The sequence below is a fragment of the Pantherophis guttatus genome, chromosome 14 (assembly GCF_059756535.1).
Source record: "Pantherophis guttatus breed Tessera chromosome 14, ASM5975653v1, whole genome shotgun sequence".
In the NCBI taxonomy this organism is placed as follows: domain Eukaryota; kingdom Metazoa; phylum Chordata; class Lepidosauria; order Squamata; family Colubridae; genus Pantherophis; species Pantherophis guttatus.
Window position 1 is genome coordinate 18,418,146 of NC_142076.1, and position 14,108 is coordinate 18,432,253.

Below are 14,108 nucleotides of genomic sequence, written 5' to 3' on the forward strand. Positions count from 1 at the left end.
TGGGATGGGTGTTGTTCTTTGGAGGGGCAGTCATATATTCTTGCTAAATGTGGGGAGCCTGGCTACATAAATCCAGGAAGAGGAGTAGAGTTGCTTTCCCAAGTCTTCCGTATTGGGCATTGGATTGCAGTGCCCATCATCCACAGCAAGTGCAATAGCTGGATGGGAGGTGTTCTTCTTTGAGAGAGTTCATATATTCTTGCTAAATGTGGGGAGCCTGGTTATATAAATCCAGAAAGAAGGTAGATGGAAGAGGGATTGCGTTTCTTTCCCAAGTCTTTCCGGTTGGGCATTAGATTGCAGTGCCCATTATCCACAGCAAGTGTAATAGCTGGGCATGATGGACATTCCTGTCCAAAACAGAGTGTGCTGGTTGCGGAGTTGGTGGATGGAAAGGATGTAGGAGGCCATGGCTGGATCAGTCGGGATGGGAATTGTAGTCCAATGATTATGGAAGGCAATGGATGGGAACCATGTTAGGCTAAAGGAATATAACGGAATGGGTAATGGAATTCCTCCAGACATGGGTGGGGAGAGAGAGTTTAGAGCAACGTTCTCAATCTCAGCAACGTTAATTCGATTCATTTGTTTCAGTTCCCAGAAATCCCCAGCCAACAATTGAACTCCAGACTTCTTAAAGCTGCCAAGGTTGAGAATCTCTGGGTTGGAAGGTGAGACTAGGAGTTGATCTTAAGGCAGTTGACATCTGTCAGACTAACTTACCTTGTAGGATCATGATTGGGCTATGTATTTATCTGATTTACTAATTAACGGTTATTAGTTGTTGTAACTCTCTGACTATATTCACCATGGATGATGAAATAGCTGCATTTTGGCTTCGAGTGTTTGTCCGCAAAGGCTTTGGAATTCATTTAGGACGGTGTTTCTCAACCTTGGCAGCTTGAAGATGGGTGGACTTCAACTCCCAGAATTCCCATAGCTGTCTGGGGAATTCTGGGAGTTGGAAGTCCACCCAACTGCGAGCTCTTATGGTGAGAAAAGCTGCTTTGGGAAATCCAGAAGATTTGGCATCTTGAGTCATCCTTAATTATGTTTGCCTCAAAGCCAAACTGGAATCTCAACATTTTCGTAATATTAACATAGCAGACTTGCCGCTAGAGTCTGCTTTTTTTCCTTCTTCTTGGAATCAAGATCCATAGAATTGAACTTCTCAGAGAGTGTGGCATTTTAATCCAAGACGATATTGAAAAAAGATCAAGCTAATTGAGGGATTCTCTTGAGTTCTAATTGCTGCTGGGTTGGGATGCTTAACAAGTAGACTCTTGTTGTGTCTTGATCTGAAACTCTTGAGCAATTTAATTTAGTTCCATCACTTCAAGCAAGTTCAAAAATATGTCAGTAAATACCGGCAATTGAATGGATGTATGGAAAATAGGCACATGTAATTATGAGTATATGCCTTACGTGCAAAGTGAAAAATGGAATGGAAAAATGGATCTCTTCCAGGGGTGAAATCCAGCAGGTTCTGACAGGTTCTGCAGAACCGGTAGAGGAAATTTTGAGTAGTTTGGAGAACCGGCAAATACCACCTCTGGCTGGCCCCAGGGTGGGGTGGGAATGGAGATTTTGCAGTATCCTTCCCCCTGGAGTGGGGAGGGAATGGGGATTTTGCAGTATCCTCCCCCTGGAGTGGGGAGGGAATGGGGATTTTGCAGTATCCTTCTCCTGGAGTGGGGAGGGAATGGAGATTTTGCAATATCCTTCCCCCTGGAGTGGGGAGGGAATGGGGATTTTGCAGTATCCTTCTCCTGGAGTGGGGAGGGAATGGAGATTTTGCAATATCCTTCCCCCAGGAGTGGGGAGGGAATGGAGATTTTGCAGTATCCTTCCCGTGGAGTTGGGTGAGAATGGAGATTTTGCAGTACCCTTTCCCTGCCACGCCCACCAAGCCACACCCACAGAACCGGTAGTAAAAAAAAATTGAATTTCACCACTGATCTCTTCCCTGCTTGATTAACTGTCACTTGGTATGTTTCCTTCATCCAGCATAAAATGGAGTCGATTGTCCAACTCCCTAATTCTGAATTTACAACCTCCATTTGCGGTTTGTAAAAGCTCTTGGGCCTTATTGGCAAGGAAACAGGAGGAGGCGGTATTTGAGAACAGAACCCCTTGTGGCAAGACCTGGCGAGAAAAGAACTAAATTTAGCTTGCAAAAAAAAAAAAAAAGGACCAGAATTTTTATTTTTATTTTCCCCATGTAGGTGAAACCATTCTGAATCATTAAACGCTGGCAAGCACAGTCTGGTGCTGTTAAAATTAAAAATAGTTAGCAGACAGACAGCTTCCAGTACAGCTTGTTTTCTGCCCGAGGCAGACTGGAACTCATGGCTTCTTGTTTCTAGTCTGGTGCCTTCACCACTAGATTAGACGTACAAATACCCTCCCAATTTCTTTAATCCGATGTAGTCTTCTTCTTTTTTTTAATAATTGTTTAAAATTTTTGCTATATAAAAGAAAGAGCAACACATTCAGTGTCTAGATCAGTGTTTCTCAACCTTGGTAGCTTGAAGATGGGTGGACTTCAACTCCCAGAATCCCCCAGCCAGCAGCATGAGCAGAGCTGCCAGAAGGCAAGAGCAGCTAAAGCAAAAAGGAGTAAGGACTCGGGAGTAAGGCTTGGAGAGGATTGGCCCCTCCCATAAGGCTTAAAAGAGGAGCAAAGGCAAGTGGGCCCTTTGCAGGAAAGCAACATGGCTAATTCTGTTCCCAGTCGGCATCTCTGGTTGATTCTGGACTCCGTGTGGTTTTGCCAAGTAGGTCTTTGGCAGCGTGGTTGGTGATTATCCCGAAGGACATATCCCGAAGGACTTTTTGCAACTAATTGGGACTTAGCTGTGAATGAACGTAATTCATAGCTGTTGCAATAAAAGAGGTTTTTGGGACTACTCGTGTTGTTTTAATGACTCAGGAAGCCTAAGTCACAACAGACATCCATTCATTGTTAAAATAATAGGCACGCCTGTAACATTACAGTGGGTTATTTGGAGACTGTCTCTGCTCTCATGTGCCACTTCTTAGCTTGGCCATCAGCCATTTATCTATTTAAATCTTTTGGCTGGTGGGGGTTAAAGCTTCAGAGACCAGCATGGGACGCTGCTCTGCCATTGAAGCTTCTATTTTTTCCCGCAACGTAGGACCTTACAATATTCACGATGACACCCCTCAAACCTTAAGACTTAAAAGAGAAAATCTTATGCTTTCTTGCTCGTCTCATTTCTCCGTCTCCCAGTTAGGATTTATTTTGCATTAGGCATTTCTTTTTCTTTTTTTAAAAAAAAAATCCAGCAGGCCCTTTAAGCCTGCCTTCATAGCATTGATTGCCATATTGAATTGCTGGAAACGCTCATCTGAGATTGTCTCGATGGCCAGTTTAAATTCAGCCGAATGCAGTTTTTAAGAGCCCAAAACGTTGCTTTTTTTTTTTTTAAATCTCTGCAAGGCTGAAGGATTTCTACATTAACAGTTCCGCAGAATGGGTTTTTTTCTTACGATTCCTTAAATTGAGAACTGTACATGTATCGGAGCAGCTAATCCCATTTGGCAATGAATATGTAACAGGGAGCATTTCTTTTTCACTTGTTCTTCTTCAATTATTCAGGAAGACGTTGAAATAAACTTATGAGCCTCTTAACTGGGCAGTAATTTATTGCACACCATCTTGTTAACTGCAAGTCAAGTCCGGATGGCCATATATACAGGCTATTGCTTAACGCATTGTAAGCCGCCCTGAGTCTCCGGAGAAGGGCAGCATATAAATTGAACTAATAATAAAATAGATTAGATAGATAGATAGATAGATAGATAGATAGATAGATAGATAGATAGATATAGTCAACTTGCAAAGCTTTCAAGTTGCCATGAGTAGGAGGGAGGGAGAACCGAAGTGAATTCCATACATTCTTTCTGACCGCAATCAGAAGGAGGGTGTTAGGTTTCGTAGCCAGCCAAAGTGGTTAATTGGAGAATGTGATTTATGACATGGCCAGGGGGGAGGGGAGAGACAGGGTCATAGGGGAACGTAAATCTACGTAGGATCAGTCCTAACTGCATCCGAGTATTGCCGGAATGTTGCTCCTAATAAATGACTATATTTCCTTTGAAGTTTGGATCATGGCTCATGAATTAATTAGGGCATCTTTCGGAAACTTGACATATATATATATGCATATTCTTTCTAGCCAGGTTTTACCTACGTAAGCTAAGATGTTCTACAGCCCTAGTTCTGTGAAATCTCATTCACAAGTAGGAACTTGTAGGAACAGAACTAGGGCTGTAGAACATCTTAGTTTACGTAGGTAAAACCTGGCTAGAAAGAATATGCACATAAAAGCCTACGAAAAAGAAAAAGAAATATGTATGTATGTATGTATGTATGTATGTCATGTCAAAGAGCTTTTGGAATTTCCGCTGCTGTTCTCGTGTCCCCGAACAATCTCCCTGTAGAGATTTTACTGTTAGAACTTTCTTTCGAGTGAGAAGATCGGAAATGGTTTACTTGGCACCGGGCTTAGTTGCAGCAGCAAGTCACCTTCCAGAACCAGGCGGTCTCAAGGACAGTAAGGCTTGTTGTCTGACTCTGGATCCAGGGGCTGGTCTGAGGTGGACGCAACGGACGGCAAGGTGGTCTTGGCATTTTCTCGAGTTTTGATTTGTTCGGCGTGTGTGTTTGTGTGTGTGTGTGGTTTTTGCCTCCTGTTTGAATGGGAGCTCGCTTGATAACGTGATAACTCCGTCGCAAAATTGGCTCCCACAGGCTCTTAAACTTTTCAGCATGAACTCGAGGTGCATGCTTTTTTTTTTTTACAAGTTTTACTTGTTTTATTTACATAACATTCAATTTTTATCAAACAGTGTGCGATCTGGGTAAAAGTTATTTAATAACTTTAACTATTTAATAATCGTAATACAACACTTTGTTGTGATATCCATCACCGTAATATTGCTAATATGCTAACATAAATAAGACCAGGTCTTATATTAATTTTTGCTCCAAAAGACGCATTAGGACTTATTTTTCTGGTGAGGTCTTATTTTGGGGGAAATATGGTACTAAATGCACCCATCTGGCTGACAATCTTAACTGGGGCTTATTTTGGAGGTAGGGCTTATATTACGAGCATCCTGAAAAACTCATGCTAGGGCTTATTTTCTGGTTGGATATTATTTTCCGAGAAACAGGGTAACAGTAATACTTAAATCATCTTCTTTAACAACTCTCCACTTTAACATTTCCTCTTTTTATATCTCCTCCCTTCTTAACTTCTGTTTCTGTGGTCTAGCCATTGATAAAATATGCCCCATATCAGATTATATTCAGTTTCTTCTTTGTCCTTAATAATAAGCGTTAAGTCTATCCATTTCTGCGCATTCTAATATTTCCTCAGATGGGATCTCGATCATTTTTCCATTGTTATGCAAATACAATTCTAGCTGGGGTTAGTATATGCCAGGGTCCACAGCTCTGGAGCCGTATGTGGCTCTTTCATCCCACTGCTGCGGCTCCCTGTCGCTCAAAATATGTGTCACAACCGCCAATGTGCGACATCCGCCGGCACGCCATTTATTGAGTTTTTTGACCTCCAGTAGGCCAACCATGGATAAATCCACGAAAAGAAAAGTTTCAGAAGAAAACAGAACTTTTACTTCAACTATGTATGCTAGTTTTGTGGCCGCTCAGGAAATAGTCAGGCACGGGAAGGGTTTTGTGGCTCCCGGTGTTTTCTTTTCTGTGGGAAATGGGTCCAAATGGCTCTTTTGAGTGTTTTAAGATTGCCGACCCCTGGTATATGCAAAATCAAATATGTAGTCTTTTTATCATATTTTTCTGGTAGAATGCCCAACAAAAATATCCCTAACCCTAATCCTAACCCTAACCCTAACTCGAGGCATGCTTCATTGTCCTGGATTCAGTTCAGAAGCTGCTGTTGTCGGATTTTTAACTCTTTTTGTGTGTGTGTGTGTGTTAATGTTAAGTGTTCCTGTATTATTATTTTCCAAACCCTCTTATAGATGGCTTTGTTTAACGATTGGCATTCCACTTTGCTTAAGAAGCTAAGCACGTTTTGCAAACGAAATTAAAGGAATGCATGGGTCGTTAACGAAGCTAACCTCGATGACGGCAAGGTTGGAAATCTTAAAATTTTACCCTAATCTTAATTTTAACATGCTGGCTGGGGAATTCCGGGAGATGAAGTCCACCCGTCTTGAAGTTGACAAGGTTGGGAATCCCTGACTTAAAAGAGTTAACAATCCATCTATTTCACATGCCTTTTTTTTTTCTTCCCCCCTTCATTCCTTTCTGCCCCTCCAGGAGAAATCAAAAGCTCATGGATTTCACCACTGGAATCTTTCTTCCGCTGCTTTTTGGTGGCGCAGGGGTCTTCGCTCTCTTACGATTGGTCCGAAGAATCCAGGCAAGGGCCTATCTGAAGGACGCAGTAGTGGTGATCACAGGAGCGACTTCTGGACTGGGGAAAGGTAAGGTTTTGATCTGGCACAGAAGAGGGACATACCTCCTGCTTTTCCATAGCTAGAGCTGCACTGCAGACTAAACCAGCACGTGGTTGCCTCGTTTCTAGCTAAGCAAGTTGAGTCAACCCAGCCATTGGTGGTTTAACTAACAAACCACGAGAGAGCAAACTATAGCTTAGCACAGGATGGGAACAGTGGTGGGTTTCAAAAATTTTCGCTACCGGTTCGGTGGGCGTGGCTAGGTGAGGGGGGCATGTGACTGAGTGGGTGTGGTCAACTTGACATCACCACGCCCACTCAGTCACATGACCCCCCCCCCACCTAGCCACGCCCACCGAACCAGTAGCGAAAATTTTTGGAATTTCCACCTATCTACCCCCGTCCTCCCTTCGCCAGTCACCCCCGTTTCCCCTCCTTTAGTGGCCCTGGTCCTAGCCCCACTTTCTCCCCCACCACCGCCTCTTTGTTCGGGCTGTTTATTTTCCACGGCGGCTGGTCCAGAGTCTGGAAGGTAAGTGTCAGCGTTCCAGCGCTGACATATAAAAAGGAGAGGAGAAGCTTGAACTTTTGCCTCCTTAATTCCTTTGAAGATTCTGTTCCCTCGGAGATGGGAGGAGGGGGGGGGGACATTCCTGTGATCTGACGGAGATGGGATGAGGAGAGTGGCTTGGAAGATAGCCAATGAGACACAGAGAATTGGGGATCGGAAAGGGAGGGGGGCAAAGGTCAGTTCTGACCGCGAAAGAGCCAGGGACAGATCACTATGCTCAATAAAGAGAAAATTTCCTCAAAGATCGGCAGTTTGGAAATTCATTTATTTTGAGATAGCATCGAATCCTGACAGTAAGCTGACTGGAGTTTTTGGCGGCTCCCAACCAGCTGCCGCTGCTGGAAAGGCCGCCGAAAAGTACCGGAGGTCGCGGAAAAAGCTACTGCCATCGCCGCCATGTTCTTCGCGCATGCACATCCCATTGGGCTTGCAAGACAATGGGATGCACGTGTGGCAAGAACATGGCAGCAACGAAAATGGCGGGCGGGGTGAGCGAGTGGCGACCGGGAGACCAGTTCGGGGGCGTGGCCAGCCGGCCATGTCTACCGATTTAGCGACTGTGGCCAAATTTCCACCAACGGTTTGCGCGAACCGGTGCGAACTGGCTGAATAACACCTCTGGATGAGAACCTAGTCTGTGTGTTGCCTTGAGAGGCAGGAATCCAAGATAATTGGGAAAGGGCTGGCTTCAGGTGGATAGGGGAAAAAAAATGTTTTGCATTCTTTATTTGTGGAGGGGAACTTGATTTTTTTTTAATCTTGGAATCGGGTTTTTAAAAAAACCTCTTTGCAACACTTAGCTGTCATCCTTTCTAAAAAATATATATATATATATGCAGAATTTTTTCCTCTGGGAGACCGAGGCTAAAATTAGGTCATTATTTCCCCCGAGATATTTACCTTCTTAAACACCTACATAAGCATGGCAATATACACTTTTTTGCCTTCATAAAATGCCTTTTTTATTTTTTTGTCAAGAAAGAAGTGCTGTCGCTCGAGTTAGCAGGACTGAGCAACTGCATCCATTAAAAACATGGTGGGAAGTAGAATTGGGATAGCACAAAATTGGAAACAACCAGAGACCCCTCCGGATCAAATCATAATTTAAAAAAATATGTGCAGAGATGGACAGATTAACTATGGAAATGAAGGAGAGGGAGAACACCGAGTACTATTTAATATGGAATAAATGGTATTCCCGGTTGGAGAGTAAACATAAAACTTAAGGGATGTTTTTGTTACGAGATCGAAATGTAAATAGAAGTCAAGATCATTTAGATTTTAGATAAAGACGTTAAGTTTAAAATAGAGATATTTAGAAGTAGAATTTGTGTAAAGACGTTAAATAGGCTAGAGATACCGATGCAGAAAAGTTATTAGTATTGGAATTTTGATATGTTTGTTTTTGGTTGTTTATATTTTTTGTTTTTTCTGTGTTTGTGTGTTTATCATGCTTTTTTTTGTGTATTATGTTTCTTTTTGTACTATGAATTTTAATCTTTGGAAACTTATTTTTTTAAAAAAATAAAAACAGGGGAGGGCAGACTGGCTCCTGTTGGAAATTCATCCAGAATGGTCAATAGAAAAAGCTTGTAAAAGTGATTCAGTCTTCCTCGGTTTACGACCATTATTGAACCCCCAAATTTCTGCTGAAAAACCAATCATAAGTCACTTTTTTTCCAGTGCTGTTCTAACTTTCAACGGTCACTAAACAAACCGTTGTAAGTCAAGGAGTCCACCACAGTGGTGAAATGCAAAATTTTTTGCTACTGGTTCTGTGGGCGTGGCTTGGTGGGCATGGCTTGGTGGGGGGGTCATGTGACTGGGTGGGCATGGCCAACTTCCCCCCCCCCTTTTAAAAGCATTTTTTACTACCTATTCGCCTGAACCGGTAGCTAAAAAATGCTTTAAAAAAGTAAAAAAAAACAGGTTCCAATGATCACAGCTGTGCCGTGCGATTGTTGGAACCTTTTTTTACTTTTTAAAGCATTTTTTTTACTACCGGTTCGCTCCAGACGGTAGTTTTTATCACTACCGGTTCACCCAAACCGGAGCGAACCGGTAGCATTTCACCCCTGGTCCACCACTTCTAAAGGGCATATCAGGTTTTATGGGCATCCTGGGCTTATACAATCAAACAGACACTCACTCTCTCTTCCTGCTCTCTTCCTGGCCAGAATGCGCCAAAGCTTTCCACGCTGCGGGATCCCAATTGGTGCTGTGTGGCCGAAGTGCGGAGAGGCTCCAGGGTGTTCTCCAGGAGTTATCTGCTGCCGCTGACCCCCTCAAAAACGTGAGTAGTGACAGAGAAGGCAAGAGGCAAGTTGGGAAATTGATTTTGTGGTTCGCACTCACTTAACTTTGGTGGGAAGGTAACAGCGTTCCGTGCGCCTTTGGCGTTGAGTCATGCCGGCCACATGACCACGGAGACGTCTTCGGACAGCGCAGGCTCTTCGGCTTTGAAACGGAGATGATCACCGGCCCCTAGAGTCGGGAACGACTAGCACATACATGCGAGGGGAACCTTTACCTTTAAACTCATTTAGCAAGGGAAATTTTGTGCTCGTCGTGGTCGTAAGCCGAGGACTACCTGAACAATAGAATAAAGTGCTCGCTTCGGCAGCACATATACTAAAATTGGAACGATACAGAGAAGATTAGCACGGCCTCTGCGCAAGGACGACACGCAAATTCGTGAAGCGTTCCACATTTTTTAACATTTAAAAATAAAAAATTAGAAGGCTAGGCTGCAAATCCTGTAGCTGAAAAGGTTTGAATGCAAAAAGTTGTGGGGTTTTGATTTCCCCGCTCCCTCTCCTCCTCCATTTTCACAGGGCCACAAACATCACACGATGGTTTTTGATCTCTCGGATATCAAAACGGTAGTGAGTGCTGCGAAGGAGATTTTGAGCTGCGTGGATCATGTCGATATTTTAATCAACAACGCTGGGATCAGCTACCGGGGCATCATAACAGAGACCGCGATCGAGGTGGACCGGAAAGTGATGGAAACCAATTATTTTGGGCCGCTTGCTTTGACGAAAGGTAAGCTCTCAAGACGTTGATTTCCATTTCCAGGTGAGAAAGGACCCTCCCCCACCCCCCCCAAAAAAATCAGATCCGAGCAATGTAGCAAAATCATGAATCAAATAAATAACGGGAAGAATAGAATTGAGACAAAACTGCAGGTAATCCTGGATTTAAAACCGTTGTTTCGGACGCCTGGCAACGGGAAGGCGTTGGTGATGGTTTCAGCCGCCATTTTTGTATTTATAGCAATAGCAACAGCACTTATAGACTTATATATCGCTTCACAGTGCTTTTACAGCCCTCTCCAAGCAGTTTATAGATTCGGCATATTGCCCCTGACAATCTGGGTCCCGGTTTGGAAGGGTGGAAGGTTGAGTCAACCTTGAGCCGGTCGGGATCGAACTGCCCACAGCCGGCAGTCAGCAGAAATAGCCTGCAGTACTGCATTCTAACTACTGTGCCACCATGGCAAGGGAGGGAGGGGAGAGGAGGAAGGGAAGGAAGGAAGGAAGGAGGGAGAAAAGGGAGGGAGAGAAAAAAAAGGAAAGGAAGGAAAGAAGCAATAGGAAGGAAGGAAGGAAGGAGAAAAGGGAGAAAATGAAGGGAGGGAGGGAGAAAAGGGAGAAAATAAAGGAAGGGAGGGAGGGAGAGAAAAAAAAGGAAAGGAAGGAAAGAAGCAATAGGAAGGAAGCAAGGAGAAAAGGGAGAAAATAAAGGAAGGGAGGAGGGAGGGAGGGAGAGAAAGGAAAGGAAGGAAAGAAGTAATAGGAAGGAAGGAAGGAGAAAAGGGAGGGAGAGAAAACAAAGGAAAGGAAAGAAGCAATAGCCTTAGCACTTAGACTTATATACCGCTTCACAGTGCTTTTACAGTCCTCTCTAAGCAGTTTACAGAGTCAGCCTCTTGCCCCCAACTATCTGGTCCTCATTTTATCGACCTCAGAAGGACGGAAGGCTGAGTCGACCTGGAGCCGGTCAGGATCGAACCTCTAGCTGTGGGAATGCAGAGTCTGCCTGCAATACTGCATTCTAACCACTTGCGCCACCACAGCTCATATTTATATTTGCATTTATGTATTTATGACGGTCGATCACATGATCCCCGTTTGGGACCTTCCCAGCCGACTTTCAACCGGGAAAGTCAGTGTGGGGGGGGGAGGGGAGCCGGATTAGTTTAACGACCGTGTGAATCGCTTAACAACCGTGCGCAAAACTGGGTAAAATCAGGCCGACTGAATGACAGCCTCGCTCAGCAATGGCAATGCTGCTCCCCGGTGGTTGTCGTAAGTCGAGGACGACCTGCGGTTGTTACAGTCGTGTTTGGAAGGTCTTAATTTTTCTCCCCTCTTCCATCCCAGCCCTCCTGCCTGCCATGATCAAGAGGAGGAAAGGGCACATCGTCACCATCAGCAGCGTGCAAGGCAAAATCAGCATTCCTTTCCGCTCGGCGTGTAAGTCCTGCCTTGTTGTGGGCTCGCGACGCTTTTAAGGGCCGTCTTTTAACCTGTGAGGTTTCGTGTTTTTGTTTTTGTTTTTGTTTTTAATTTGATTTATATGCCGCCCTTCTCCGGAGACACAGGGCGGCTTACAATGCATTAAGCAATAGCCTTCATACTTTTGTATATTTATACAAAGTCAGTTTATTGCCCCCACAAACTGGGTCCTCAATTTACCTACCTTAGAAGGGATGGAAGGCTGAGTCGACCTTGAGCCTTGGCGAGATTCGAACCAGCAGAAATTGCAGGCAGCTGTGTTAATAACAGGGTGCACTAAACCACTGTACTATCAAGGCTCCTTTTAATTTGCTGGTTTAATCCTTCGGGGCTGGGCAGCTGTATATCAGATTTGAAAGACGGAGGCAACAGTGGTGGCTTAGGAAAAACTTAATGTTGGATGCTGTTGAGTTTTATGTTGACCGACAAAGAAATAAAGGGAGACTAGCACTCAGCGTCTTACCACTGAGCGGTGTGGCTCAGTGGCTAAGACTCTGAGCTTGTCGATCGAAAAGTCGGTATTTCAGCGGTTCGAATCCCTAGCGCCGCGTAACGGAGTGAGCTCCTGCTCCATGTCCCAGCTTCTGCCAACCTAGCAGTTCGAAAGCACTTAAAAAATGCAAGTAGAAAAATAGGGACCGCCTCTGGTGGGAAGGGAACAGCGTTCCGTGCGCCTTTGGCGTTGAGTCATGCCAGCCATATGACCACAGAGACGTCTTCGGACAGCGCTGGCTCTTCGGCTTTGAAACGGAGATGAGCACCGGCCCCTAGAGTCGGGAACGACTAGCACACATGTGCGAGGGGAACCTTTACCTTTAGCATAGATCTATTTCAAGCTATTTAGCTCTCGTCAGCTAGGAGTTGAAGTCCACCCGTCTTCAAGATATCAAAGTTGAAAAACATTTCTGTAAACCAGATCTGGTCTGTTTTGACCCGGCTCCCCAAACACGACAAACCCTCTGTATTTAAATCAATGATTCCTTTATTAGCAGCCCCGGAAAAAAGTTTCTCTCTCACTGCAGGCTAACAAGTCTGTCTGGCAGGAAGATTAATAGTTATCCGCCACATCTATTCATCTCCGTCCCCTGCCTTTTATCTGCAGAGCTAGGGTGGGGCTTTGCTAGCAGCGGTGGCTCTTCCGTCCCAAGGACCGGCCCATTGATTTCCACTGCTCTCCTCTCCTCTGCCTTCTGTGCATTCGTGCGTCGGGCACTGGACCCAGCTGTTCCTCTTCTTCCTCATCAGCCACCTCCAGACCTGGGGGCTGTTGAATCTCCATCTGAGGGCTGACGGATGTCCCAGGCTCTGCCTCTGTCTGTCTCTCTCTCTCTGCCACCTCCATTCCCTCTTCTCCCTCGGAGCTCTCAGGATGCCTTGATACGGCCGGTACGCTCCCATAGAGAGGGGCTCCTCTGGGTGCCGTCGGCCAAACAATGCCGACTGGCGGTCCCCAGGGGGAGAGCCTTCTCTGTGGGGGCACCTACTATCTGGAACGAGCTCCCCCCCCCCGGAGATACGGAGGATCCCGGATCTGCGCACCTTCTGCCGCGCTCCAAAGACCTTTTTATTCCACCAGGCAGGCCTGGCCTAATTTTCTCTTTATAAAAGAATTTTTAATTTTTAATATTTTTTAGTGTTTTATATATTCAAATTTTAAAACTGGTTTTAAATTGGTTGGGGTTTTAATTTGTCTGGGCCAAACTATTTAATTTGATTTTAATTCTGCTTTTAAATTTTGTATGTATGGATTTTATTGTTGGCCGTTCACCGCCCTGAGTCCTCCGGGAGTAGGGCGGTATAGAAATCAAATCAAATCAAATAAATAAAAAATAAATACTGGCCCTGACTCCCATACCTCCTCCTGCTCCTCTGATTTGGTTGCTGGAGGGGCCGGCAGCCGACAGGCCCCGGCATGGGCGTTTATGCCCCCCACCCAGGCTACGTCGGGCCCTTTGGCTGTCCCTGTCCGGCCCGCGTGAGGTCAATCAGAAATTAGAAATCAAATGTAAATAAAGCTGCCCACCATGGATCAGAATTGAGTCCAGCCTATTGGCTTAACCCTTCACAACAGTCCCATTTCCTCGTGTAGCCCGCTAAGGGAAAATCAATTGCCCACCCCCTGCTGTAGGCACGGATAGATTGGTGATCTACCCTTCCTATCGCCTTCGCCCTCCTCAGATGCGGCCTCCAAGCACGCCACTCAAGCCTTTTTTGACTGTTTGCGAGCCGAAGTGGAGCAGTTCAACATCGAAGTGACGGTTGTCAGTCCCGGCTACATCCAGACCAACCTTTCGCTCAACGCCGTCACGTCAGACGGGTCCCAGTACGGAGGTGAGGAGCGGTTTTCCTGGCGGGGTGCCAACGGCCTGCCAGTCGAGGAGACGGTTTGTGGATTCATTTATCCAGACCCCCTCAAAGCTCAGCAAATTACCGTCTTTTGCGGAGTATAAGACGCTCGGGACTATAAGACGCCCCTACCTTTTTTAATGAGGAAAAGAAGAAAAAGAAATCTGCCTCTGCCTCCCAGCAATTTTGCCTCGTTG

At 45.2% G+C, this 14,108-nt stretch overlaps 1 protein-coding gene and 1 non-coding gene across 5 annotated transcripts in view; both read left to right on the plus strand.

The window, feature by feature from the left end:
* Window positions 1–14,108, plus strand: part of DHRS7B (dehydrogenase/reductase 7B) — a 30,908-nt gene that overhangs the window by 607 nt on the left and 16,193 nt on the right. For 3 of the 4 annotated variants that reach the window (XM_034436553.3, XM_087878636.1, XM_034436555.3), the window contains exons 2-6: window positions 6,335–6,501; window positions 9,223–9,338; window positions 9,880–10,090; window positions 11,431–11,523; window positions 13,744–13,896. In XM_034436553.3, coding sequence (XP_034292444.2) covers window positions 6,335–6,501; window positions 9,223–9,338; window positions 9,880–10,090; window positions 11,431–11,523; window positions 13,744–13,896 — 740 coding nt within the window. Of the gene's footprint in view, window positions 1–594; window positions 672–6,334; window positions 6,502–9,222; window positions 9,339–9,879; window positions 10,091–11,430; window positions 11,524–13,743; window positions 13,897–14,108 lie in introns of all 4 variants that reach the window. The other variant, XM_060684065.2, reaches the window with a different exon arrangement.
* On the plus strand, window positions 9,653–9,759 carry LOC117676802 (U6 spliceosomal RNA). The gene has a single exon (XR_004594511.2). It is a non-coding gene; the product is annotated as a U6 spliceosomal RNA (small nuclear RNA).